Here is a 27,861-nt window from a genome sequence, read left to right on the forward strand (position 1 = left end):
CGTGCTCCGCGCACGCTTTGCTCGTGGCTCTTTTCGTATAATGTTAAATCTTTAGCCTTCAGAAAATTATAAGCTGTGAAAAAGTCCACATACCCTTTTTCTCATAATCAAGAAAAGGGATAGGGCGTATTTGAATTGTACTGCTCTGTCCCTGTAATTATTTAAAATCAGTTTTTGTAATAAGCTTTATTTTTTCAATGACAAATGTATACAAAACATATCCTACGTCACTAACAGACATCTACACAAATTATTTTGCTACTTATATTGTCACTTTGCGCTTTAGATCAAAGAAACGAGGACGATGGCTTTGCTTTCACTGTTTCTTTAGAATTATTATTTTTGAGAATACTCTGCTGAATTTTGATTATTGAGTTGTTGGATAATGTTTCGATGCACCATTTGATGTTTTCTAATTAACAGTTACTCCACGAGCGCGCGTTGGATATGAGATGGTAGGTAGCTAACGAGGCGCGTGTTGACTGTAAACATTTCATATCCAACAAGCGCGAGTGGAATGATTGTTTTATTTAAAATGATCCCAAAATATAGAAGACTAAACTAAAGTGAAAATAAAAGCACCCCAAAAAATCACGCGTACGCTTACCACATTTGTAGAGCATAGTATAATGGCTCATAACCCATGATGGCTAAGCCAATGAAAAGTCTGGAATTGCATTATTTAATGATCCAGTTTGTAATAAATATCTATATTTCGTTGGCAGGTTGTACGTCAAATTGATGACCATACAGATATTGTGTATAATTCCACTGGTGAGGCGGGCGGTGGTATGGTTGCTAGTCGGTATGTACGATAACAGAACATGGGGGATTTAAAAAAGACAGGTTTATAGTTTTTGTAAGAATGCTAACTTGAGCAAAAATGTTCCTTTTTTTGTGGTACTCAAATATCGGCTTGTCACTGTTGTCACTTCTAATGACTGTCGTAAATCCAAACAAAGTAAGCACAAAGAGCGTTTTCACTTGAGTGTCGAAATGAATTCGCGTTTGCTTTGGTTTTGCATTATTACGCTAAGCGATTGGCGTCCAAAAAATTCGCGCCGCTTTTTCATTGAATCATAAGTAAAACCAAAACTAATCGTGACTTGCTCGCGCAAGTTTTCCCGCGCTTCGCGTCGGCTACATGTTTTCGCTTGGAGTTTTGATTGGTTCACTGGAATGTCTGTGTTCTTCGTGATTGGCTAGAGTGATTACTTTTCTTCTGCTCAACTGAAAATCCGGGGGGGATTCTCCCTTATACGGGCTATATGGGTATGTGCAGCCCCAAAGGGTACGGTTTTTCAGCCGTTTTGGTCATAAATAGGGTATCGATTTTGGCCATTTTGGTCTCGAAAGGATATGTTTTTTGCACTCTACTCTTGAATTCGGTATGCTTTTTGAGACGACGCCACTTTTTCGTCATTATCGATAAGACCATCAACAAAAGCCCTTCATAATGCCTTTAATATCGGTGTGAATCAGGGAACTAATTATACGACAGGTCTGAAACAGGGTATTGATTGAAGGGTCAGGTCTTAAAAAGGGCATCAAATTTTTGGTTGGGTCATAAATATGGTCGGGAAAATCACAGATTTTGGCCTTAAATAGGGTAAGGGTATTAGGAAGCGGGCGGCACACCTTCATCGTATTTTTCTGGGAGTACACTCCTCGCGGATTGAAAACCGCTCTATGCCCAATCACGACAAATGCAAATAGTGGAGCGAGCCAATCATAACTCAAATACTAAGTACTAAGTATGCGTGTAATCTGCAGGTTTTGTTTTTTAGCGCTCTTGAATAGCTAAAGAGACTTATTTCAGAACCTTCCCTAACCTACTGACAAGAAACCTTGTGTGGTTTCAGGGATTTTGTGAATTTGCGTCGTTGGGAAAAGCGAGGAGATGTGTATGTTTCGTGTAACGTGGCAGTTGAGTGTGAAGAAATGCCACCTAAAAAAGAACACATACGGTAGGGCTGCACTTTTTTTCTCTGATGAACAGTTTGGTACATGGATGTGATCTTTGAAGAGAATCCAATATTGTACTTTTTTTATCTTAGATCATACAGATATTTCGTACCCATATAAACGAATTCCATATTTTTCACGATTTAAAGAAGAGTAAAATACTTCACGTTTGTTCTCCATGGATGCGAATGGTTTTCTGTTGCTCTTCTGGTGTTATAGATAAGAAGTCTATTTGATTGCAAGTGACGAAAAAATCTAGAAATGATAGGGGAAGAGAGCGAGCGCGCGAATAAGCACCATCTTGAATTCAGAAAACAGGGGAAGATTGGGAATGAGGCTGAGTAGGTTTATGCATCCAAGATGACCTCCATGGACTCAAACAAAATTAGTCAAAAATGCCTTCACTGCAGATATCATACTTACTTGGCCAAATGTGGGAAGGGTAAATACCTAATGGTACCTTTTGGTACGCTTTGGTCGCATATCAGGCTCGTCTGGTCTCGCCATGGTTATTTTGGCTCGACTGCGTCTCATCAAAATACGAACCATGGTTCGACCAAGCGTGCCTAATATACCGCCGAGGCGTACCAAAAGGTGCGATTAGGTATAAATATAGTCATGACATTGCTAAGCTCAATTATGTGTATTTTTACTCCTTTGTTCAGAGGCACAAATGGTCCTGGTGGTTGGGCCATTCGAGAGGCTGAGGGTAATCCCTGCAGAACCGAGTATGTGTGGCTGGTTGATGTGGACCTGAAGGTAAATACACTCAGCAAGTCAAAGGACAAAGGAGTTTAATGCTGGACCTACAACGAATTCTTGTAACATGATTAGCCCAGCCGGGTTTACGTACACAAATTTAACCGTGTCTAGTGTGTATCTGGCATTGTAAAGTGTCAAGAGAAGATGACGAGTAAGAGAATTAATCGACCAAATGGAGTCATTTGTAGAGATGACACCCAGTGCTTTCTCGGATCATGGTACCATGCTCATTGTGTAGATGTTTTCTTGTCGGATAAAACTTCGCTTGGGTGCCCTGGGAGACACAGATTCCCTTCTCTTTCTGCTCGGTGAGAGGAAGAACTCTGTCTCGCAGGTTAGCGCCTGGGTTGTCCACGTGAGCAAAATCTGTGTCACAGGATTAGCTATTTCTAGGCCCTCCTGGGATTTCTGAACTAGGAGTGATATTTAAATTTATTACAGGGCTAGCTCTGTGAGCGGGCAAGATGAATCAAATCCTGCGCTGTGATGGAGCTATCTTGCCCGCTCGGGACTACCTGCCGTGTCCCGCAAGAAAAATTTCCCCGAAAGCCTTATAATAAATCCTTTAATGACCAAGCTTGCTCGGTCAAGATGGCTTGATATTGGCCTCGTTCTTTTTTTGCGCGTTTATGGACCTCGACTCCGTCTCGGTCCATAAACACGCAAAAAAAGAACATGGGCAATATCCAGCCATCTTGACCTCACACTTGGTCAATAACCCATACAACTTGAGAAAGATTACTTTGGGAATAAGTCCTATATGTCTCATCCTTCATCCGTTCTTGACCGTGTGTATATAAGGCAAATAATATGAAGATAGTTCGACATCGATAAACGTGAGAGACAAATGCGTATCACGAGTTTGCGTACGGCCTCGTAATGTTTTCGAGCTTTTCAAAACATTCAGACTCAGTTCATCCTCTAAATCACCACATTTTAAACGTGTTCATCTCTATGTTATTAATTATTATCTCGATTAACCATTAGCCTTCTTTTTCTGTTGAACAGGGCTGGTTACCTCAGTCAGTTATCGATGCAGCCATGTCATTCATGTTGTACTCCACAGGACAGGGTCTTAAGGCGTATGTCCGAGAAAATCTTGGCTGAACAGATTATGACGCAACTGCTGACGAAGCAATGGTTATGGCAAGAACCGGAAAAAAAATTCCGACCGTGTCTTCTGACACACCCCGCGTTGAAGAGGACGGTTAAGCTAAGGGGGACGTTTTGAAATACATACATCCCTAAGAGGTTCCGGTTGTTTACCATTGACGAACAATTTCTCGGACTTTCGGGTTGGAATTTCTGTTCGGAAAGACTTTGTTCAATTTGAAGATTTTGCGAAGCAACCGCCATTTTCTTCGAGGTGTGAGGCCGTGAAAGTCCAAAGGCTTGCAACTGGTAAAAAAGGTACCAAACTGTAAATTGAACACAAATTTCCATTCAGTTTAGCCCTACTGGAAAATGTGACTTCCTTTTCAAAAGTTCCGTTTCTCCCGGAAATCTTCCAGTAGACTGAACTGAAAGTCATGTTCTGTTCTACGTTCCAACTGGAACTTCCGGAAATGTTTTCGTAAATGGAAAACAAATTTGATTTCTTGGAATATTGCTCAAGTAAATTTTTACCAATGCTTCTGCTAAGTGACACGTGGCTCTGATCACCCCGGGACGTTCTTGCAGACAAAAATTATTTTTTTGACAATGCAGATTTGAACTTCCCGATAACTCGAGCAAAAAGTCGTTTCCCTTCGCTCAGTCCAACACTCATTTTACCTCCGATTTGATTTCTTGAACTACCCGATTTTTCAGACCAATTTGCGTTTTCCTTTGGAGGTTCGAAAAACCGTAATTCCACAATAATTAGACTATGTTCTCTCTGAGAATGTACTCCAAGATGACAAACTTTGAGCATTTGAAATGAGATACCCTAAACGTTACCAAACACAATTATTTGTCAAGCGCTAAAAGGTGTTACAAGTATCCCCTTCAGTGACAAGGACCCCCGTCCCTGTCTCCCGGCGAAACAGACATACCTTTCACTAGGTGTTTTTGGTGAGAGCGTTGCTGTGTGAGTCTGAAAACCCTGAACACTAAGATGATATGTGGAATTTTACTGTGTCACGACAGAAAAACCAAGCAGATTCAAGAGGATTGAACCAAAATCGATACGGAAAATTAGAGCTGTGGTTTGATCTGCCATCTGATTGATTCGTCGTGGCAAAGTCAAATCTCAGTGTTGACGCTTTGCTCTTTTGCCAAGTCAAAAAGGAACTTTACAATGAACGTCTGTGATGTGATTTTGACTTCTGTTTGCAAAATTAGCCGTAAGGTAATAGACATATAAAATAATAATAAGAAAGATATGGATAGTATGCAGTTGAACCCCGCTATTTCGAACTCTCAGGGGAAACGAAAAATAATTCGAAATATCGGGAGTTCGAAATAGCCGAGAGTAAATGAGTGAAGGGCAATTCTAAGGGAATTGGTTTTGAGTTCGAAATAACGAGGAATTTGAAATAACCGAGTTCGAATTAGCGGGATTCAACTGTATTTTTTATATCAGTTATCCTATATTCTTTTGGGCTGTGGGAAAAACTGATTGATTGTCCCAAATCAAAATGAAGCTCTGTTTATTTCTTAAAGAATATTCGACCTACATATATAATACATTAATATTAGATCATTTATTGCATGGTTATCCTGTATATTACCTGTCTTGTTTTTTTCTTACAGCTAGAGTTCTATGTTCTAAATTTTTCAGAGAACGTGATTTTATTATTGTTAAAATTGTTTTAATGAATTTTGTTAAAAATATAATACGATTTACAAAGAAAGAAATGTTGAAAACACTGTTGAAAAGTGAAAGCTAAAGAAACAAATGGAGGAAACAACTTTCCCTAACAAAGATACTTTGTGCGCCTTAGCTCAAGACAAAACCGACATTAAATAGATACAATAAAATATAAATTTAACGATACTGTACTTACTTAACTTTATGATTAGGTGAGGAAAGCTAAGCACGTTCGTTCAATTTGCAGTGTTTTTACACAACTTTTTAGGTAAAGTTGTAGAATGTAAATGAATTAAAAGTTACTATAAAGGTTAAGTCAAATGTTTTTAAACAACTTGCCAAATTGTCGTTTTTCACTGCAGCTGTTATTGAATTTTCTTTAGACTGAAACCTGTATTTCTGTAAACTGAGCAGAGTCATTTTTGAAGTTAGGTTTGGTGACTTTGGTGAAAAGTACCAGTAAATGCTTAAAAACTCGTGTTGTATACTTCGACTGTCATTTTGCCATTAGTGGTCGATTTTGGCTGCAATTATTTTGAGGGTCTCCCAAAACAATGACACTACTTGTCCTTGCTTTCTGAGCAATAGTCAACATGGCGGCACCTTGTTCACTTCTTAGAAAACAGTCTCGATTTCATGCCCGTTTTAGGATATCATCATTTGTGCGATTAACTAACTCTTCTTTTCTCAAATCGCAAGGATCTTAATTATGTCTCTGCTTAAATCAAATGTTGAATTAATTTCCAGCAGTTAGATTTGATGGGTTGTCATAACCACTCTTTATCAGTTGATGCTACAATTGTGGTACCAAAAAACTGCCCAATCATTGGTGAACACGCAAAACTTTAAGGTGGCTCTGGACTATGTACATATGTTTTTAAAACTTTGCTCAAAATTTCGTCTTATCATGCTTATTAAATAACAAATTCATCTTGTCGTTTTTGAATTACAAGCCCCTAAACCTGTGATTAGCAGGTCATACTGTTGCTATGGTAACCTATTGTTTCGCGAAAAGCATAACAACTTATTCACCAACGATTGGGCAGTTTTTTGATACCATGATTGTAGCATCAAGTGATAAAGGGTGGTTACAATGACCCATCAAAATCTAACTGCTGGAAACTGTTTTGAGCCACCTTAACTGTCAATGTTTTGAAATGGACATTTTCATTTTGGTGTTTGATAAGCAGTCTTCAACTCTGTCTCTGACTCTCATTACTCAAACCGAAGTCTCCTTGGCGGTTATCATTCGGGTTGTCACATGCCATTCCAGAGGAGTGACATAGCGTCAGTTTTTTAAACAATACGTATTTAAGTACTATCTTTGTAAAGCAACAGCAGTTTGTAATTATATTTTCTGTGTAGTGTGTATCTTGTGTAGTGTGAATCCTGTGTTTTACCAAAGTAATGTAATTTTTAGCGTTAGTTCTTTGTGTTGCTGTTTAATTTGTATTAAAGCAAGAAGTGTGCTTGTAAATAGACCATAGCTTGAAATGGAGGCTCATGCCGCGGAATATTATAAAGAACACGAGTATATAAACAACAGCCTCCATTTGGCGCGAAAATATGCTCGGATATTTGCCTGCGGAAATTATGAGCGAGGTTTGGCTGCGGAATTGTGAGCTTCGAGGACAGATAATGTCCAAGAACAAATACCCGAGCATATTTTCAAAGTCAAATGGAGGCTATTGTGTTTATCATCCTTCAAATATTTTTCGCAACACGCGCAGTTTCGAAAATTGGTGAGTATTCTCGGCTATTCCCAAGTTTTAGCTGGGGAATACTGGGTCACTTGACGCGTTTAGACCAATTGCGCGCGAGCGAAAATATTTGATGGATTATAAGGCCTATTATTTGTGTTAGAACAATAAAATAGGGTCCAAAAAAAGCAGAGTTTTGAGATGCTTTTGTGACAATTGTGGTAAGGCCGGCAACTACCTGGGCGGGGCCTCAAGGCGACGCTGAGGGGACTACACCTTAAAGTAACAGCGCTAGCGAGGTTCCTGAAAATTATAAAACTGAAAGGCCCTAAAGGTACAATAGACGATATTTCTCTTACAAAAATGACGATAATGGAGTCATTTTTCACATGCTAGCGTACTTAAGATCAATATCCTGAGTGTTTAGATCTAAATTTCAATTAGAGTGGCATTAGTGTAGACATTAAATTTATGATTTCCTTTACTTCCTTTTACCCGACTGAGAGAAGTTCAGACCATTAAACATTCAGGCCGTCCATCCCACAGTTCCAGTCATATCTCAATGAAGAGACACTGTCTTAAGTTTTCTCTTCACTTCTTTTTATGGGTTGCGGCGTATGTTAGTTGTGATTTTATTCCTAGTTATGGTAAGCTTCCTGTACCTTTGGCTACTCAAGCATGCGAATGAAGTGACAGAAGAAGTCCACGGCGGAGAATGCCTCAAAGTATATGTTTCACAAAGGATTCAGTGATATTGCCTGGTGAACAGGCTCCGGCTGGAAGGGCCAAAAAGGAACTGGCTTAGAGTGAAGTGGCCGAGGGGAGAACGGGGTGGGGATTGTGGCGTCTCTCCTCTCTCTCCCCTCCCCTCTTTCCTCCCGCTTTCTCTCCGCCCCATCCTCGACTAGAGAGCTTGTTCACAGGCTACTGCCTGGTCTTCTTGTTCGTTGAGGCTTTTTTGTTTCAGGAAATTAGTCTCTCGAAAAACGTCACAAGTTGAGTCCTACGACTGCTTTTTTGCTTGGCAATATCAGTGCCGACGTGGAACGATGCGTTGTAGTGTGTTCATGAGAGCATGTCGAATGTGCCTCATCTTCCAGCAATAAATAACAGGGTTCAAAGATGAATTAAGAAAAAACAGGGTCCATGAAAGGATGGCAAACTTCTTCAGAGCGATGCTCAGCCCGAGGATAGAACGCGCAACCAAAACAATCCAGCTAGGCGTATAACAAGCTGAAAATACCAGGTAAACGTAGAACACTCCAACAGCAGAATTCCGAAGAGACGAAAAATTTACCATTTTGCCATTCTGTGCTTCTTGCTGTACTTGAAGGTCTATTATTTGGTTCCTGTGGCGTTTGAAAGCCAAATATATCCTAAAATAGGCTATTGCTGTAACAAGAAGACAAGTTACTCCGATAGTGGTGAAAATGGCGTAACTGATGCCAGTTGGAGACCAAAATGACATTGAAGAAAGAAATGCACTCAGCAGCCATATTGAGATCACCGCTACAACAACACGCTTGTGAGTTACAAACTCCTGATATCTGAGATGAAGATGAATTGCCAAGAATCGGTCGACACTAATGGCCGCGACACCGAAAAACGAAGCTTCAGAAAAGAAACCGATGACGATCGCTAAAACTTGAAAGACGATGCAATCAGGATAGTTGGTTTGCGATCGCGACCACTTGACCAAAAGTGAGACGTAAAATGGCTGTACCAGAGAACCGACACCAAGATCAGAAACAGCAAGACTCAGAAGCAGTGTTTTTAAAGGCTGCGGTATCGATGACGTTTTTCTTATCGCAAGGATTGTTGCAACGTTCAGTGCGATCGCTGTAAACGACAGAACACTTTTATAGATGTAGGTGGAATAGAGATCTTGAGCATCGGAGGGTGAGGGAATGTACTGCAGTCCGTCACAAGAGGCCATCGCGATGACATCCAGTCGGGATTTCTAAGGACACTTTAATCTTGCTACAGAATAAGTTCACGAAAACAGCTTTCCTTTCTCCGAACCGGCGACTGCTGAATCAGATTTTTGACTGCTGGAAACTGTTACCACTCGGCGCGGCGTAGTCTTTTTCATGTCAGTACTGACGGGATCAGGCAGTAGCCATCGGCAAACAAGACTGCTAAGCTATGAGTTGCTCTGTCCGTGTTTCATAGCTTTTTAAAATGCATTGGAGGACTCTAGTGAAAAGCGCTCCTTCTTAACATTGACAGAACTATAATGAATACTCACTAATTTATGACAATTTGAAAACGATTATTACCTCACATTCTGACAAAATTAATAAAAAAACTGATGATCCTTTAATCGACATGGCTTCTCCTCGAGAGCAACGCTTTTTAAAACGAACCCATTAAATTAATCATTACACCCTGGACTGAATTAAGAAACTTAATCATGATATATAGATATAGATATAGATATAGATATAGATATAGATATAGATATAGATATAGATATAGATATAGATATAGATATAGATATAGATATAGATATAGATATAGATATAGATATAGATATAGATATAGATATAGATATAGATATAGATATAGATATATATATATATATCATATTTTAAAATGAATAATTTGAATATCTGTTAAAATAGCGAAGTGCACGAAGATGTAACATCCATGTGTAATTTATAAAAGGCGAAACAGATTGTCGCAAGTTCATTTGAATGTATTTTTTTTTTTTAAAAAAATGACACAATGAATGATTAATTTAAGGTGCAATAAAGATTTTTAAATTCGTGCAGTAATGTCAGAATTAGAAGCTGCGATCACGAACACTTAACCATGACATCAACTGCTAAAGATTCGCTAAAGACACTGGGTCTTGATTTGCAGACTTTTTTTGAGAAAATAAATTTATTTCCCAAAAGTGGGACAGTTCAAAAACGTTTTTGCCTAAAGCTCTTTTTGATCTGTGAACTCTCATTTATTTAACTGGGTACAGTGGTCATTGAGAAGCGAAGGGCGGCAATGAAATATATTGTGTTGCTCGCTGTTCAGTTCTGTGTCACCGCTGCGGGCTAAGAGATCATTAATTGTTGTGTTAATGGCGGAAGTACTTAGGTCCTAAATTGGAACTGACCAATCTCTTGAACTGACATATTCTATGAATGTCGCAGTTTTCTCTGGCTATTTTTTTAAGGAGACACCGGCCGTCTTTGTCTTATTGCCTGCACAACCTGTTATTTTCGCAGACTGTTGAGCGTACCACTAAAAGGAGGAAATGAGCACGAGATGGCAGAGAGGAAAGGAGAGAAATTCCCTCGCTTTAGTACTCCCCCTCTTTACGTTTAGGAATAAGCGACAGGCTGTAAACATTCTCAAGAGAAGATAATAATGGCGAGAGAGTGAATCCACTATATAGGCCTTACACCCAAGATAAGCCCTCTAAAAATATGTCGCCAGGCGCTTTGTGTAGGTGTTTTCGTAGAGGATCAAAATTAGTTTAAACCATTGACAACAGGAGCTTTTTGGCAAAAACGCATTAATTGGACATTTTGAAGATTTTCAGCATGAATATGAGCCAAATTAGCTCCAATCTACTCAAAAAAGCATTTGCAACATGACAGGATGCCCGTTCTTTCCACTAGCATGCGCATAAATGTTTGGACGGGAAGTTCTTACCACGGAGTAGCCAAGCGTAATTGAGGAAATTTTGCTCCGAGTTTTTCATCCACATTTCGGGGGATTTTCGCGCACAGTTCAGCTCACTCTGATCTGGGTATCATTGGAAAGATCTTTCCTCGTGTAGAACTTAAATATAAGTGATGCCAATTTTGGTCAAAGGTGATGACGTTAGAAGTGGCAAAATGGCCCCACAGGCGTCAATAGGTTAAAGTCGATTGAGCTGTCCACATGAGTACAATTATCATCACAGGATTAGTAGTATATAGGCTCTCCTGGGATTTAGGGACCGGTCATTATTTATCGCCTGGCTTTGCTTCTTGTTCAGACACGATCTATTTAATATAATGAAATGATCAATAGTTGTGCTTAGCTATTAAACGTGATACTCTTAAACGTTTAAGTTTGATGTAGATGTTGACAAAGTTCCATGTTTCCAATTCTTTTAAAAAGAAATCGGACGCATCACCTTAAGCAAGTTCAAATATTGACTCAATCAAAACCGTGAGAGAATCCCACAGACAAGGCCAATATAGGAAGAAAACACTGCAATAGCCTGTGTTGCAGGCGTCAACGGGGAAAGGGTTGAGAGGTAAAAATTAAAACGCGAAGAATTATAGACGCTGGCCTTGGGGTTGGGGTTTCGAACTACGAAGTTAGGTTTCGAGATGCCGAGTTAGCAAGGATTCACATTTCTTATTTCCGTGTGCGATGCCATCGTTCGAGGGGCGACAGCGGGCAAGGTGAAGCCGAGCGGACAAACTCTGTCATTTCTGATGCTCTTGTGGATGGCGCAACTCTAGACTTGGAAAAGTATAGGAGATTTGAAGATCTTTGAGAAGAGGAAATTAAACAAATGTCACTCCAGTCATACGAAGGGTACGAAGAGAAGCGGATGGCGAAAAATGCTTGGTACGTATGCAGTCAGGTTGCCGAGAGGATTGATGACCACCCTGTTCTTAAAGACTATATCAAGAGTAAGGTGAGTGAGCTTCCTGAGGAATTGTTCTTTTTCAATTCTGCCCATCTTAATAGATATCAGGGCGAGTCAGCAAGAAACAAACTGTAATTCATTGGTGCCGCATACTTCAGAAAGATCGAATCATTTTTTGAAGACCACTATATATCCGCGGAGAGCTCTTCATGGAATTCTGTTGTGATTCCTGCAAAGAGGAGAACTCCAACGTCCGTTCTTGGTGTTCTAACAACAGATGGGTGGGGCCACAGAGAGAAAGAATTCAGCAACCTGTACCAGACCCAAACAATCCGGGACATTTCATGGATGCCTATCAGACGGAATCGACAGGGAGGACCCTGGATGACTATGCCCCAAGAAAATTTTCCAAGGACTTGTCTGAGGAACATTCCATCGGTCTAACCAACGATGGAGATACTATCAAGAGCTTCTGTCCAAAATACAATGTCGATGAGAAACGCGTTATTACATATGTTAATCATCTGAAAGATATTGATGTCAGAAAAGACATTAGAACAAGAGAAGCTGAGGAATGGAGGGGGCAAGAGACGAAACGGACATACAAGGACTTGAAGCAGAATACTCTTATTGAGAGTGGCAAGGTGGAAAAATTAAGGTTAAAAGAACGTGAGTTGTACCTGAAAAAACACGGTTAGACCACTATTGGTCGGAAGCCTGACAAAATGGAGGCTATTCGATGTCATTATTACCGACACATCAAAGAGTCTGCGGACACAGACGAATCGTCAGAGGATGAAGAATACGAGTAAGAAATCGACAGCTGAGGAGGACGACAACGAAAGCGAAAACGATTATGTTTTAAAAGATTTGAGCAACCTTTCAGGAACGATAAAATTGATACCAGATGAACAAATATGGAAACTTGGCGTTCAAGGTTGATGAGACCTAAGTATGCATATAGTAACACTGGCTTTTTGTAATGACTGGGAGATAAGAAGGAGGGGGGATCATGGAATCTTCCACCGCCTATGTAGGGGGTATCAAAAAAGCACTGTATACTCCAAAGGGAGACCACTTAAGGCGGGGGTCTACATGAAGGCCGTATTTTGGCTGGGTATTATGGTTTTAATGCAAATATCTCGTTTACGTTTCAAGCAGTCAAGAATCTCTCTGCTCATCCCACATATCTATGTTTTGGGCTGTTTTGTAAATTTTTTGGTGATTTTTAGGTGTATTTGCAGATAAATAGTTTTTCTCAAAGGATTAGTAAAATTTATGAAAATAGGAAATTTTGAAGATTTGGTGTTGTTTTAAAATTAGAAATTGAAGTTAAAAATTGGTTGATGTACACCATGTTCCATAACCTTTTTTTTACTTTTAATCGCTCTTTAAACTTCCTAAAATTTCACTTAAATTCAGGTAAAACCCCGCCTTAAATTAAGTGCTCCGTTGTCGCAACAAAACTCCTCCGCATCCTCCCCTCCCTCCCCCCCAGGCGATAAATAATGACCGGTCCCTTATGAAGCTAGGAGTGATTTAAAAATTTACTTGAGAAGGACTACCCTGAGAACAAAGCTAGGCTAAGGGTTAATTCTCTTACTCTTCTTCCGCTCATGACAGTCTACAATAGTAATATAATGAAACTGTTAACATGTGTTTTAATAACTTAAACCAGGAAGAGATTCAAAAACCTGTGGTATAGATAGTAGTGTCCTCGTTTTAATGGTTACGCACTGCTCCTTTGTTGCGTCGAGTGTGAGTCCAGTTGGACGGCCATTATTTCGACCCACGCTATTCCGAACTGATTTTCGTTTTTCTTGGTTGATATATTCTCTTTTGCCTATTTGAAAAATAGTTCAAGATTTTAAACAGAAATATTAGTCTAAGAATCTAGTCTTTCAAATCATGTAACCCCAGAGCCGACGATCTTTACTACAGCTAAAAAACTTACAGGTCTTTAGATTTCCCGGGAAATTGATCAGAGTCCGAGAACTCTTATCACGGGACATTTAAAGAGTGTGCTATTTATTCAGCTGTCATTTTCAGGTCTGACCGAGAAATACTCAAGTAAGATTATTGAATTTTAAGCTTAGACGGGCGAAGTGATGACCGATCTCGGTCACCACAACTTAGAAAGAAATTAAATGATGTTTTTGGGGTTGTTGAGTGAGAGGAACGCCTTTCATTTGAAATTAATATTAACTCTTAGAGGGTGGACTTCGGCTATATTCCAACCAGTGGCCCTGATTGGAAATGGCAAGACTTCCCTATAACCCGATACATTTATTTTGTTTATACAGTAAAATCCCGATTTTTCCAATCATCTAGGGGAACGAAACGGGTTTGAAAAATTGCGAGGTTCGAAAAATCGAAGGTAAATTCCTCTCATATTTTTGCAAAGGGAACAAAAAACGGGTTTTCTTCGAGGTTTCGAAAAACAGGGATTCTGCTATTACAGCGGGGGCTCTGAGTGGGCGGGCTTTAGCGTGAGCCAACTAGGAGGTCCAGGGGCACGTTTCTCGAAAGCCCCGGAAACTTTTATGGCCCGGAAAGCCATTTTTAACTGGTCTGTATCTAAAAACAGGGAGGTGTATAGATCTGTATACGCCTGAAACCTTTTGTATGAAGAGAACCTCTTTCATATTAGGAATATGTGAATAAAACAGTTCTGTAATCATAAGGTTTGAGATTTTGCTACGGCTTTCCGGGTGCGAAAACTTTTCGGGACCTTCGTGAAACGGACTCCGGAGCATATACCCACAGATGAGATTCCCCGGAAATATAATTCGATTCCGAGAAATCTTATCACGTGACTTTTAAGCTGATGTTATTTGTTCAGCTGTTATTTTCGCGTTTTTCCGGGAAAGCTATCGGCGGATTCGAATCTGCGGTGGCTCGCCTTCGATGGAACGAAGTGATGTATTTGAGAGAGGTAAGCTTAAAGGTCTTAAAGAGAAGTATGCCTTTCTTTTGAAGTTGTTCATTTCTACAGGATAGACATAACTACATTGCAAACTTTGCATAGGTATTTTGACATCGGCTTGTTTAGAAACATAGCCTGTTCTTTATATCGGGCAGGTTTCCTTTGAATTCATTTTGGACGATGCAGACGTCCTTCTTTTGTTTGAATTTAGCGTGCGTTGAACATTTTAAAGTCCCTTAAATGACAAGATTTCCGTATAATTCTAGAGATTTACTTTGCATACAGTTTACAAGAATCTTTTCATTATGCATTAATTAAAGTCAGTAATGGTGAAGTACTCCTCGCTTGTAACAAGGTCGTAGCCAGTATAAGGCAAGCCCAGGTACTTGCATCGTTTAGATTTAATTTTATCCTGAAATACAGAAACGTCTGAATGAATAATCCAAAGAAAACCTTTTCCATTAGTTAATGAAATATTCATCAACCCGGAAGGTTGTCTGGAAAACCCGAATAGCGAATGGCGAATAGTCGCGAATAGCGAACAGCGAATAGTCCCGAACAGTGAATTAAGCGAGTAGCGAATAGTACGAATCGAATAGTCTCGAATAGTGCGAATAGTGACGAACAGTCTCGAATAGGAGAATCTTTGTTCACAATATTTGCCTCGTTACCATACGCGATACAGTTTCTGATGGAGCTACAAAGAGATTAATACTGAATATTGAAAGGGCACAGCACGATTAACTGTCCCAAGGAATTTGAGCGCGATGTATTGAATACTTTTTGTGCGACGAGGGTTTAAAAGCTCAAAATTTTACAAAGAATGTAAGAGCTCATTAGCGCTTTTGCCACACAGAAATTTTGATATTTTTGAAAGCCAATTTCTCCTCGAATATTACACCCAAAGCGCCAAACATTTCACCACTTACTAAGTTTCACAAGCTCTTTAAGTTTTTCTGGTAAAATCGTGTCTAGCATGATGCCTTCTATGTGCAAAGTCGTATGTTAATAAAGAAAAATGTAAACAATGACGTCAGCAAAGATTCACCTATAGTGGCGAATACTGGCAATTATAGTTCACCACTAAATTTTCTCCGATTCTTATTGCCTTAAATTGATCACGTGACGCGATAGTGTTCATCCGCGGAGAGACACTATCAGCCCATAGTGCCCATCCGAGGAAAATACCCGGATGGATAGTACTCGTCCGTGAAAATATTTCTGTAAACAAGCAGGCTTAAAGAAAGTAAACAATTGACATTGTATTAAAAGGGTTTTTGTTTGTTTTCCTTTTCAAATTTTACATTTGGCTTTCACGGCTTTCGTCTAAAAAAGCTGACAAATTCAATACGATTTTTGAACTGGCGCGCGGAAGAAAATTTAGTGGTGAACAATAAAGACAATAGAGTGTTTATGTCTCGGAACTATCGGTCTGATAGTTACCCCTTGAAAATTTGATGTTCTTAAAACTAGCATATTTGCCCTCGAAGCTTTGCTTCTCGGGCAAATATTTGTTTTAAGAACATCAAATTTCCGCAGGGCAACTATCAGCCGATAGTTCCTCGACAAAAACACTCTATTGTTTAAATAGTGGCAAATTGTGGCAAATAGGGTACCCAGTATCTCGCAGTCAACCTCGCAGCAACGTAGGATGGGATTTTCCCACTAAAAAGCATGCACGCTTATCAATCAGGACAAAAGGAGTTTCTAAACGTAATTTCCTCTGTTTTAACCGCCGCAAAAGCGTAAATATGTCTTTATTAGGTTATCCTTGTGTTTTCTGTTTTCTTAATGTCAGCGATGGACAGCCCTAGCCTGAGTTCAGAGAAGAAAAGGTAATAAATTCACTGAAATTCTGTTGCTTATTTGGATAATTAATTAACGCAGGATATTAGATCTAAAGCAGTGACTGTTGATGACTATTCATCACTATTTGCCACTTTTCGCGACTGTTCGCCACTATTTGCACTATTCGGGACTATTCACTATTCGCTATTCTCGACTATTCGCTATTTGCTGTTCGCGTTTTCCAGACACCCAACCTGGCATGTAAATAGACTCTACATAAGTTGGGGGGCGGGGGAACATGGGCAAAACTTCCTGCTTTGCGTACCCTGCTCTCCCACTTCCTGTACCCTTATCCCCCCGGGGGGTACTCCCTTATAAGGGCTATACAGGAATGTGTGGCCCTAAAGGGTAGGGTTTTTCAGTCATTTCAGTCATCAAAAATAGGGTATCAATTTTGGCAATTTTGGTCTTAAATAGGGTAGGGTTTTAGCCCTATAGTTTTTAATTGTTTATGTTTCTTAGAAGAAGCTACTTTTTCATCATATTCAATAAGAATATCAACAGAAGCCCTTGATAACTTATGTTTAGGACAACTGCGCCAGCCACAATGGTTATAAATAGGGTATCGAATTTTTGGCCAGATGATAAATAGGGTAAGGAAAATCACAGATTTTGGTCATAAATAGGGTAAGGGTTTTGGGAAGTGGGCTGCACACCCCCACCCAACTTTTTTGGGAGTACCCTCCCGGGCTTTATCCCTGGCATAGTCAATCAAACTTAGTTGTACTGACAAATGATCCATGGATCAAGTTTGACTGAGTTTAGCAATCAAATCCAATCAAACTGTATATTAAACTCAGTCGAACTCAATCCATGGATCAAGTTTGATTGAGTTTGGCAACTAAATGAAATTGACTCACAAATAAGAATTGGACAATTGAACTCAATTGAAGGCTTGATTTCTGGACTATTGATGTGAAATTAAGTTGAAAATTAATAACAGGTTTTCAAACTTGAGTTACCTCAGTAAAACATGTTTTTCGTGTAGATTTGTGTTATTTTCTGACCACAGAACATGACCTTTAATTGTTCAAGTGAATTGATTCAGAACTCAATGTCTCATTATCAAACATAATTTAATGAATTCAGAGCTTGAATGGGTTCAATTTGGTTGACTGACTTTCATTGGTTTGGAAATTGAAGTCACACAATTTAAGTTCTGTATTTGATTTTGTTTGATTGCCAATCCGACTAGATTGAATTCAATGAATTGGATTTTTGAAAGTTCGATTGACTATGCCATGCTTTATCTCTTGACACCTTCCCTTTTATGGCCTGCTCCAGTTGCTTGTAAATTAAGAGATTTGCTCCCTCTGTTTTTAAAATATTCAGCCTTCCTCGTCAAGCTCACCATTTTTGTTAGCTTACATGTATGTGGCTCATGAACACTCGTGCTGCTTGACATATTTGGTCGATTGAGTTTGATTGGTTTGGAAATTGAAGTCACAAAAAGTTCAGTATTTGATTTTGTTTGATTGCCAATCTGTGGATTGAGTTCAATGAATTGGATTTTTGAAAGTTCAATTGACTATTTTTCTCCCGACACCTTTCCTTTTATGGTGTGCTCCAGTCCCCTGTAAACTAAGGAGACTTATTTCCTCTGTTTTTACATAATTTATATTCAGCCTTCCTTGTGAAGCTCTTTTTTTTGTCAGCTTTCATGTATGTGGCTCACAAGAACCCATGCTGCTTGACATTTCATGACCTAATTGACACTTAAGCCTGTTTATAACACAAGAGTAGTTAGTGGGTATAATTTTAGGCTAAAACTTGATTGACGTCCTTGCAAAACACAAATAATAAAGTAATGATACCATCTTTATTTTTGTCCAGATAACCCTAATATAAGTGGACACTGATATTTCAGGAACCTCAGTTATGAGTAAGTAGCAGTTGTTTTCTGATTATACAAATAATGCTTGCTAGCAAAAGTAGAACATAACTACATCTGCATGATGATCAACTTATTTCAACAGAAGAACACACATGAAGTCATTTTGTGTGTTATAGACATTTTTTTCTGTTAACAGCAGTTCAAATAGTATTTACCATATAAAGATTGCTAGCTACCCAGCCCTCTCTACTGTCGCTTACATCTAAGAGTGATAATACTAGAAGTAAAACCACTTTCTGGAAAGGCCTATGCATAATGACACAGGTCAGGGTCAATTTCTCTGAAGAAGTCTTCAGCGTCCAATCTTTTTGTCATTTTGTGTGCTGAACTTTTAGTGTGAAAGTTCGGACAACCGTCTGCTAAACTGCAAATGTTTGATGACAAATCATGCCATGTTTGACACCCATTTAGAGCATATTTTGGCATCACATGTTCACCCTTAGATGCAAGCGGTGGTAGCTAATAATTCCCAACTATTTTTTAAGCAAGCATTAACCAGCACTAACTTAGGGCTGTATTATATCTCTTTCTTTTAAACAAGAGGTTAGTACTCATTGATTCAGTTCTTTGTTGAGCGAACCAGTAGCCACTGCATTACTGCAGAGTTGACTCTTGTAATGTAACATATTATGGTGGCCAGCATTTTTTCAGGACAAAATCCTCCAGTGACGGTTGTCCAATACGATCTATCAATCCATTAAACGCAATTGTTTATCCGTACAGACCATTATCATTCTGTTGGTAAAAATGTTATACAGTCAGCGTGCACCTAAATTAGAGACAGTATGACAGATTACCAAAAAATTCTGGTTATAGGCTCATCTATATGATTTTACAAAAAACTATTCTGATTATGAGCCACCCTGGATGTAAGTCCTCCCTTACTTTGCGTACCTCACTGGCCAGTTATGCCTTTATAAGTGAGCTTTATTTGATGGTCTCTGATCTGTACTTTGTGTACTAATGTTTCCTTACTAATTGTGCCTTGTGTTTCTTGTTTCCAAGAAAATAAAACATCTTGTTATACTGCTGGATGTTGTGTTTTGTTATGTTGTATTGTGTTTTGTTGTGTTGTGTTAAGCTTATTTTATTAGAAACGGCTTCTTATGCCACTTACAGTGATAAGCTTCCCCGGATATAAGCCTCCCCCTGCTTTTAAGACCACCCAAAACCTCTCATGAACTATGCCCTGGGGTTATAACTGGAATTTTCAGGGACAACGTCTTTTGGTGGCATGTTATTGCAACTGTCATATATAGAGGTTAAATTTTCAAAGCGTTTATTTCTTGAATTAAAACAATATATCAAAATATGTTGTGGTTAATATACAATATATATGCATGAAATTTCCAACATTTGTCAGCAGCCATTTTCTAGTACGGTTGGGATATAAAAACTAAGCTGACTAATACATTTCCGGTCAATTTTTAATTGACAGAAATGTTTTGATTCAGAAGAGCTTTACAATATTTTTGGCTGACAGCAGAATATTAATTTGACCATAGATGGTTTGGTTAAGATTTCTCAAACAAAGATGTCACAAGTGAGAATATTTTAAGGCATAGAGCAACAACATTACAATAATTTAACTGCAATGCACTGCAATGCTCTGCACTGCGCTGTGATGCAACGTGATGCAATCCACCGTAGGAAAAAAAATGGCGGCTGTACATTTTACCACAATGCCTTGTGAACCTAACACAGCCTAAAAGGCACAAGGAAAGCCAAATTTTTACAATATTTGTCACTAAGTAGCCTAGGTTGAAAGATTTTATAATGTTTCGGCACATTTTTATAACGTTGTTAAGAATTTCATGCGCTAAGAACTATGGGTAAATTTACCAGTCGCCATCTTTTTACTTACGGAGGATTCGATGCGATGCAATGCGATGCAATGCACTGCACTGCACTGATGCTGCACTGCAATGTAATGCAATGCACTGTAATGCATGTTTTCATACTGTGTAGCACTTTCATGTTGTGGGGTTTCATGTTTGTGGGTTTTGCGGACGGTACTTGCTCTGCAAAAATAAGTTCCAGCGGACAAAAAAAAACAGCAAAATTAAAGTACGCAAAAATTTACTCTGTTAATATAATCAAATATGGCTTTTAATCCACTTGTGGTACTATAATTATATCATACCGGTGCATTGGGGTAGAAAAGATACTGATACTGGCATCAGAGCTTGCTACAAACAAAACGAAACGATAAAAGGTTAATCAGCTTTTACAGCTTGACTGCAGGAAATGTTTTATTGCAACCGGAAATACTTTGTTGTATGACCAGCTTGTCGTTGAGATTAGTATAGATTGTTGTTTTACCAAAAAAAGTAATAAAAGTTGAAAATATTACATTTTCTTCCTTGTTGATGTCTCGCTGCTTGAAGAGAAAACAGCAAAAGTTAGTTCCCAGTGGAAATCTCAGTCAATCCAAGCCGCAAAAATTTGTTCCTGCGAACCTCAAAAAATCGCCAATTTGCACAATAAAAGTCCCACAAAAATTTCATGCTACACGGTATGTTTATTGTAACTCCCAATCTGGGCTTTTAGGTCTCAAAATTTAACTACTGACAACATTATATAAAAATAAAAAAATACAGAAAAGTTAAAACTGCATTAGAACTACAATATATAATACTGGAGCTATATGAAAATTAAAATTAAAAATTTCTAATAATTATTTTCCCATACATAGTTTTTCAACTCAGAAGCACTGCAGTTGCAGACAGTGCTTGAGAGTATTCACATTCTCAGCTAATTTCAAGTCATTGGAAAGATAATTCCACAATTTGCATCCGTAGTAGAAAAATCAACGTTGTCCAGAGGACAAACAACATCGGGATATTTGCACTGCACTCAGCAGTATGCAATGTGCAATGCAGTGCAATGTGCAATGCAATACAGTACAAATATTGTATTGTTCCGTTCTGAGAACTGGACAGCTTTCTGAGAAAAGTTGGTCAAAAATGGTGAGCATCCGTGACCAAGGAAAATTTAATATCCATGCATACTTGATCTTGGAAACCAGTTATGGTTTGATGTAGCTGTATGCTTCAAGTATTCTCACATGTGACCATTAGTGCTTTAGTGCAGGTACTGCTTATCGATCAGAATTCAAGAACTTGAACAAAATGCACCACATGCATTCTCAGTTCTTTAAAATAGCCCTCTCCCAGAAAGTTGATAGCATACATTTTAATAATCTAATCATTTAATTCCTTTCACTTTGTCCACCAGTGGATGTAGACATTGATGATGATGATGATGGTTTTAACTTGCTTCAGCCAACACTCTTCCAACAAATAAAGAACATCCTAGATCAGTATCCAGACGATGGGCAGATACTGAAGGTAAAAAGAATTCTGTATAAACAGGAGGTTAGGGATGTGTGATGGGCTAGTAAAGATCGTTTTCACTGTCATGCAACAAAAAAATAAATTGAAAAGTATTCAGTGGATAAAGTCAAGAAATTGTTATGTTAAAGGAAACAAGTAAAGACGACACTTTTCCAAGTTTTAGGTCTCTGAGATATTCGTCAAAATGTTTTGCGCAAATTTACAGAGGTGGTATGGAGCCACTGTGTTGGTGGACCTCTGTTGTCCACGGGTCAGTTCAAAATGTGGACCCCTCAATCTGGACCCCCTACTGGACCCCCTTTTGGACCCCATGTGGACCCTATCTGGGTCCCATCTGGGCCCCTTCTGGACCCCCATCTGGACTCCTTTTGGACCCCTTAACTTCTGAACCCCCTTCTGGACCCTCCTCTGGACACCCTTCTGGACACCCTATTTTTTCTTCCAGAGGAGGTTGGAGGTCAATTAAAATTTGTCCTTCTAAGATGAATGAACTCTTCATGTTCAGGTCATGGTTCAGGCGTGAGGGTTCCTTGCAAACTCGACTGATATGGTATAGCCGACACATATTAGCAAGAAAATAGAAATCCACTATAGTAATACAGCTGCTTCAAACTGTTGTTACCACTCGCCCTGTTCAGTAGAAGATTATGCTTTTGGTTGTGCCACTGTGAACAACATTTCATGCAGACCACAATGACTGATACATTTGATGAAAAAGCTAAACCATGGCACTGATAAGAAACCACTAACCTGTGTTAAACCCCTGGGGGGACTCCCATATAAAAAGGACGGGGGTGCTCGCCATACGTTTTAGGGGTTTAAAAAGTGGTCTTAGTACCTCTTAGGGGTTTCAGCCTCAAAAGGCCCACAGTGGGAACACTTGCGGTACCTTTTGGGGAATTGAGGCGAAAAAATATGTCAGGAGATAGTGTGTTGTTTTAGAATTAGTACCTCTTAGGAGTGAAAAACATTTCAAGCCATGCCAACAAAAAAGGATCTTGGTACCTCTTAGGGGCTCTTTTCAAAAATTCTGACGAGCAGCCCCGCCCTTTTTATATGGAAGACCCCCTCCCGGGGTTAAACCATGCAGAAAGGTCGTTTAAAATTAACTTAACTCGGTTAAAAAATCTATTGTTCTTCAATTATATTCTATGGTAACCGTTAACCTGGTTTAAGTTCAATGAACTGCTGAAAATAGTGGCCACTGACGATTTTTTGGTAACCCGGTTAATTGTGATTGATCAATTAAAAATAACCCAGTTAACTTTCATAGTGCGGCCGCAGCCATTTTATTATTCTAGACACAGTGCTGCCTGAATTCATTAATTTCTTCTCATTTTGCTCACTGAATAAATAGATTTCATTGTGTGACTTCCAAACTAAGCAGGCTATTGAGCTGGAAGGTTCTAAACAGATTTAAATTTAGATCCCCTTATGCCTGATGAGGATAAAAACCTTTGGCAGCTCTTTAGTTTTGGATCTTGGAATTTGATGACGTCATGTGAAAACGATATACATGATATTAGTAGAATTCCGCTAGTATACTATTGCAAATGCTGCAATCTGATTGGCTGAGCTACTTGTACATACTATCAGCCATATCAGAATGCAGTAGCTGTCGGTCGTCCATGAAATGCGACGTTTTAATCGTTTTTCCAAAGTTTTGGAAGAAAGTTTAGATGTAAATGGATAATTATATTCCTGAGAAGACAAAAAGGACATAAACGGGTTCTGGACTTTAAAAACTTGGAACTGTTGACAAACCGGTGCGTGCACGTAAACAACTGCAAATTTACTAAGGACAATTAACTCTTACAGTGCTTCTCCCCAGGTCTGTAAAATTTACAGACCTGGGTAACAGTGGACTGAAAACAAAGCAAACTGTTTCCCAAGGGACCAGTAATTAAGAAGTCAAAGTAACCTCTGGTTAGTGGGACAGCGGGCATCAATTGCGTTATTTAGCCATTGCTACCTGACTATAAATCAACCAATAAGAGCACGAGTCAGAACATTATTTTAGGCGGCAGTAAAATAAACAAAAGAAATTTATAAGGTACCTTTGTGGCATATTTGTTAACATTGTTGACATTCGTTATCTAAAACTGAGAAACTCCAGCCTAAAGAAAAAGAAATTTTGGTCATTTGATGTGATCCAGTTTGTCACCCGCTGACTATTTACAAAACTAATAAGGCATTGATGACTCTTTTTGATGCCTTGAATACAAGTTCTCAATAACATTTTTGGTCCAATGGTGTGCGATGGAAGTAATTTTTTAGAATTCCCCACATATGCAGTGATATCATGCATTGAAATAACTAAAATTTCATCCAGCAATTATCCACCATGGTTACTTGCCAAGATGGCTAAGGTGCCATAGCTCAGGAACCAAGCTTAGAAATGTTCTATTCACCACCTATTAACACAGTGAATATCTAACATTTCTAACTTTCTGACTGTTTCACTGAATCTCGGTTAAAATGAGCCATTATTATCCATCTAATAATGTACATGAAAAAATTACTCGATTCTGATTGGCTGAGAGCAGTGCAGTTCAAGTGTAACACCAGTGCAAAAAGTGTAACACCGGTACAAAAAGTGTAACAGCAGTGCAAATTACACATCGTAATTCCGGATTATGATTGGCTGAAAGACCATAGGAAATTTTCGAAGCCAATGATATTACGTAAAATGATGACGAAAATTTTGTGCGGAAACTTTGAAAAAAGTTTTCTTGAATGAGAAAACATGGCTTCAAGAAAGGTCTTCCAGTACTTCCTCCACGCAAATTTCAGGTTTTTGTCAAACTCACTGGTGTAAATTAATTCCAAATTGAACTCGAAACCGTTTGATTACCTATACAAATATTTTGGCTCGTGAGCAATTGGTCATGTGACTGGGGAATGCTCCCCAATTTTCAAAACTGTGTATAGGATTTGTCTGTTGCGAAAAATATTTGTACGGGTAATCACATAATTTTGTGTTCAATTTGGAATAAATAAGCAGAATTTTTTTTTTTCAAAAGCTGACAAAATTGCATGAGCCCGTAGGGCAAGTACAATTTGTAGTGCTTATTTATTCCAAATTGCACGAGAAAAATAATTTGATATTTACTTGTTAACAATACACTTGAAAACATACTATTTAAGGTCTTTGTGCACACAGTTTCTGAAGGCAGGTTGCAGTGTGCTTGGCATTCCAAAAATCTTCAAGAATTTCCGAAAATATTCGCAAAACTTGCAACAATATTCAAAAGTCTTCGGCCAGCTTGGGTGATCCTTGGCAATCTTCAGAAATCTTAGGAAGGTTTGTTTCGCAAGAGTTCAGGTAATCCTCCAAAGTGTTTGGAAAATGGCTAATTATCTTCGGCTGTTTTCAGAGGGCCTTAGGTGAACTTCAATCATCTTCGAAATAGCTCGGATGGCTGTCGTAATAGTCTTTCATTGCCTTCGTACTAAATTCGGATATCTTCGTTGTAATTTGCGGTGGTGTTACATGAAAACTGCACTCCTTTTTAGCCAATCAGAATCGAGTAATTTTTTCAAGCGTATTGCTAGAAGGATAATAAACACAATAGCCTGCATTTGGTGCAAAAATATGCTAGGACATTTGTTGTTGGACATTATCTGTTTCTCAAAGCTCAGTTTTCCTCGCAATAAGCTCTCAGAAAACTTTGCTTCTCGGAACAGATAATGTTTTGCAGACAAGAGAATATCAAGGTAAGGTCCTTGATCTTCTCTCGTTGTGGACATATTCAGAAAACACTGGTTCCTGTCTGATCATGCACGAACATCGTAGTTCAAAAATGTCAAAAATGCCTTCTGACAGTGTGTCGAGATGGCAACTGCTGTGATAAATTCTGGCTCGCCTTCCAATCTCGCTAGAGGCCCCTTGGGGGGGGGGGGGGTACTCCCAGAAAAGTTGGGTAAGAGTGTGTGGCCCGCTTCCCAAACCCCTTACCCTGTTTATGACCAAGATCTGTGATATTCCCTACCCTATTTATGACCTGACCATTAAATCAAAACCCTGTTTCAGACCTGCGTTATAATAAGTTCCCTAGTTCAGACCAATGTTAAATTACCGTTTTGTTAATTTTCTTTTTGATAGTGATGAAAAAGTGGCTTCCTCTTAAAAACATACCCAAATGGAGGCTAGCGTGCAAAAGCCATACCCTATTTATGACCAAAACGGCTGAAAAACCATACCATACCCTTTGGGACCGCACATACCTATATAGCTCATATAAGGGAGTTCCCCACGGGGGGGGGGGGGGGAGGGGCCGGAGTTCCCATTTTTGGTACAGTAAAAAGGGATTGTGGCCTCTGGGAGCAAGATTCGTGCAGCACACAAGTTGGTCAATAGGGATGCTAATGTTTTTCAGGAGCTTATTCAAAATGCTGAAGATGCACGTGCAAGCCAAGTTAAATTCCTTCATGACAAACACAGCTACAGAACAGAGAAACTACACAGCAGAGAGCTTGCTCGGTTTCAGGTACTTTGTGTGATGTGTCAAACACGAAAGTATGTGTATGACCACATTTCCAAACACTGAGAAGAGAGTTGAAGATGCGACGCGCAGTGGGGTATCTTTGACGAACTGCGAGGTGTTTCGAAATGTGGTCAAACGCTGTCGTGAGTGTTTGGTATATCTTCTCAATCGAAACTAAAACTAAGGAGAAAACGGAGAAATATAATCGTAAAAATCTGTGCTAATTAAGATCAGATATCCAAACACCATCACGGTCATGATTTCCTTTGCTTAAACTTGATGAATTATCAATGAGTTTGAGAAATTCTGATCTTGTATTAGTAGCAGTTGTTCAAATTCATGCAGTAAATTTATTAGATCTAATTACACGGGAGGTGGATATATCTGAATAGAACCTTTCTAAAATTCATTAAGGCGTAATATTGTCTCGTGCCTGTGAGTTTTAAACCTCGCTGGGTAATGGTGAATTTGTTAGTTATCATTTTGAAAACAAGCTGTACAACTTGACATTGTACTTTTCATACGTTTCTTGGTGCTGTGGATTCTGGATGAAGTTGCGCTGGTTTATACCAGTTTGTAAAATGTAAACATGATGATAGATTATTACCATGCATGGAGTTTGTAAAATGTTTCTCTGAAGGACCAGGAATCCACGGTATGTTTTACAGAATTACTACAGCTCTCATGGAGGTGCGGTGGCCTCATGGTTAGTGTGCTCGTCTCCGGATCGAGCGGTCTGGATTCGAGCCCTGGCCAATGACATTGTGTTGTGTTCTTGGGCAAGACACTAAACTCTCACAGTGCTTCTCTCCACCCAGGTGTACAAATGGGTACCGCCAAATTTAATGCTGGGGGGGGGGGTAACCCTGCGATCGACTAGCATCCCATCCAGGGGGGGGGGAGTAGGAATGCTCCCAGTCACTTCATGCTACAGAAACCGGGATAAGCTCCAGCCTGATGGACCACTTGGCTCGTGTGCAGACTTCACGTTTACCACGTGTTCCACTGGAGCAGTAATCTAGATCTTTAACATTGTGCCCACCATTTTTAATGATTGCTGAATTTTGTAAAACATATTTGTAAATGGCGCTTGATCTTCAACAGGGGCCAGCTATTTATGCATACAACAACGCACAGTTTACTACAGACGACTGGACAGGCATACGAATGCTGTGCAACAGTCTGAAAACTAAAGACCCAATGAAGGTGGGCCGGTTTGGCCTGGGTTTCAAGTCTGTTTTTCATGTGACAGGTAAACATGCCACTGTACTTTTTGCTCCTTCGAGAGAATAACAAGTTAAAATACTTGGGTGTTTTCATGGATGCCTAATGAGTTCCATGTAATATATCTTGTGTGAGAGGGTTGTTCGAGCTAAAATCAGAAATTTAATTTACTCTGGTAATTTCAAAGCATTATCTTTAGTAAGAGTGTGACTTAACTTACATTTACTTACTATAATTTACATGGCCTGCTTCATTGCTGGCATTATGGCACTCTTTATCATTAATTAATTTTCTTGTGCATACCTAGAATGGGGCATGCG

General features: G+C 39.1%; 3 protein-coding genes and 1 pseudogene across 8 annotated transcripts in view; 3 read left to right on the forward strand and 1 right to left on the reverse strand.

Moving 5' to 3' along the window:
- The window catches only part of LOC145486813 (stAR-related lipid transfer protein 3-like), a 190,717-nt gene that overhangs the window by 11,157 nt on the left and 151,699 nt on the right, over positions 1-27,861 (forward strand). For 2 of the 4 annotated variants that reach the window (XM_081465531.1, XM_081465533.1), the window contains 4 exons: positions 726-805; positions 1,863-1,967; positions 2,631-2,724; positions 3,736-7,750. The exons of 1 other annotated variant lie outside the window; for it this stretch is intronic. In XM_081465531.1, coding sequence (XP_081321657.1) covers positions 726-805; positions 1,863-1,967; positions 2,631-2,724; positions 3,736-3,834 — 378 coding nt within the window. In that variant the 3' untranslated portion in view covers positions 3,835-7,750. Of the gene's footprint in view, positions 1-725; positions 806-1,862; positions 1,968-2,630; positions 2,787-3,735; positions 7,751-27,861 lie in introns of those variants that run through there. One more of the 4 variants, XM_081465532.1, reaches the window with a different exon arrangement.
- Positions 8,249-9,154, reverse strand: LOC145487865 (dopamine receptor 1-like). Its single transcript, XM_081466653.1, has one exon. It carries the CDS (start codon positions 9,152-9,154, stop codon positions 8,249-8,251), a length of 906 nt encoding a protein of 301 aa, XP_081322779.1.
- On the forward strand, positions 10,862-13,618 carry LOC145487008 (uncharacterized; annotated as a pseudogene).
- The window catches only part of LOC145486802 (sacsin-like), a 47,734-nt gene continuing 33,915 nt past the window's right edge, over positions 14,043-27,861 (forward strand). The window contains exons 1-6 of one of the 3 annotated variants that reach the window (XM_081465516.1): positions 14,044-14,741; positions 16,497-16,567; positions 18,414-18,462; positions 21,712-21,824; positions 26,210-26,320; positions 27,422-27,569. In XM_081465516.1, coding sequence (XP_081321642.1) covers positions 18,459-18,462; positions 21,712-21,824; positions 26,210-26,320; positions 27,422-27,569 — 376 coding nt within the window. In that variant the 5' untranslated portion in view covers positions 14,044-14,741; positions 16,497-16,567; positions 18,414-18,458. Of the gene's footprint in view, positions 14,742-16,496; positions 16,568-18,413; positions 18,463-21,711; positions 21,825-26,209; positions 26,321-27,421; positions 27,570-27,861 lie in introns of all 3 variants that reach the window. The other 2 variants (XM_081465517.1, XM_081465515.1) reach the window with 2 other exon arrangements.

This window comes from Orbicella franksi, chromosome 5 (assembly GCF_964199315.1).
Source record: "Orbicella franksi chromosome 5, jaOrbFran1.1, whole genome shotgun sequence".
Taxonomy (NCBI): Eukaryota; Metazoa; Cnidaria; class Anthozoa; order Scleractinia; family Merulinidae; genus Orbicella; species Orbicella franksi.

Bases quoted from the DNA above. Each gene is read 5' to 3' on its own strand.
- LOC145487865 (XM_081466653.1), bottom strand. From the start codon at position 9,154: ATGGCCTCTTGTGACGGACTGCAGTACATTCCCTCACCCTCCGATGCT.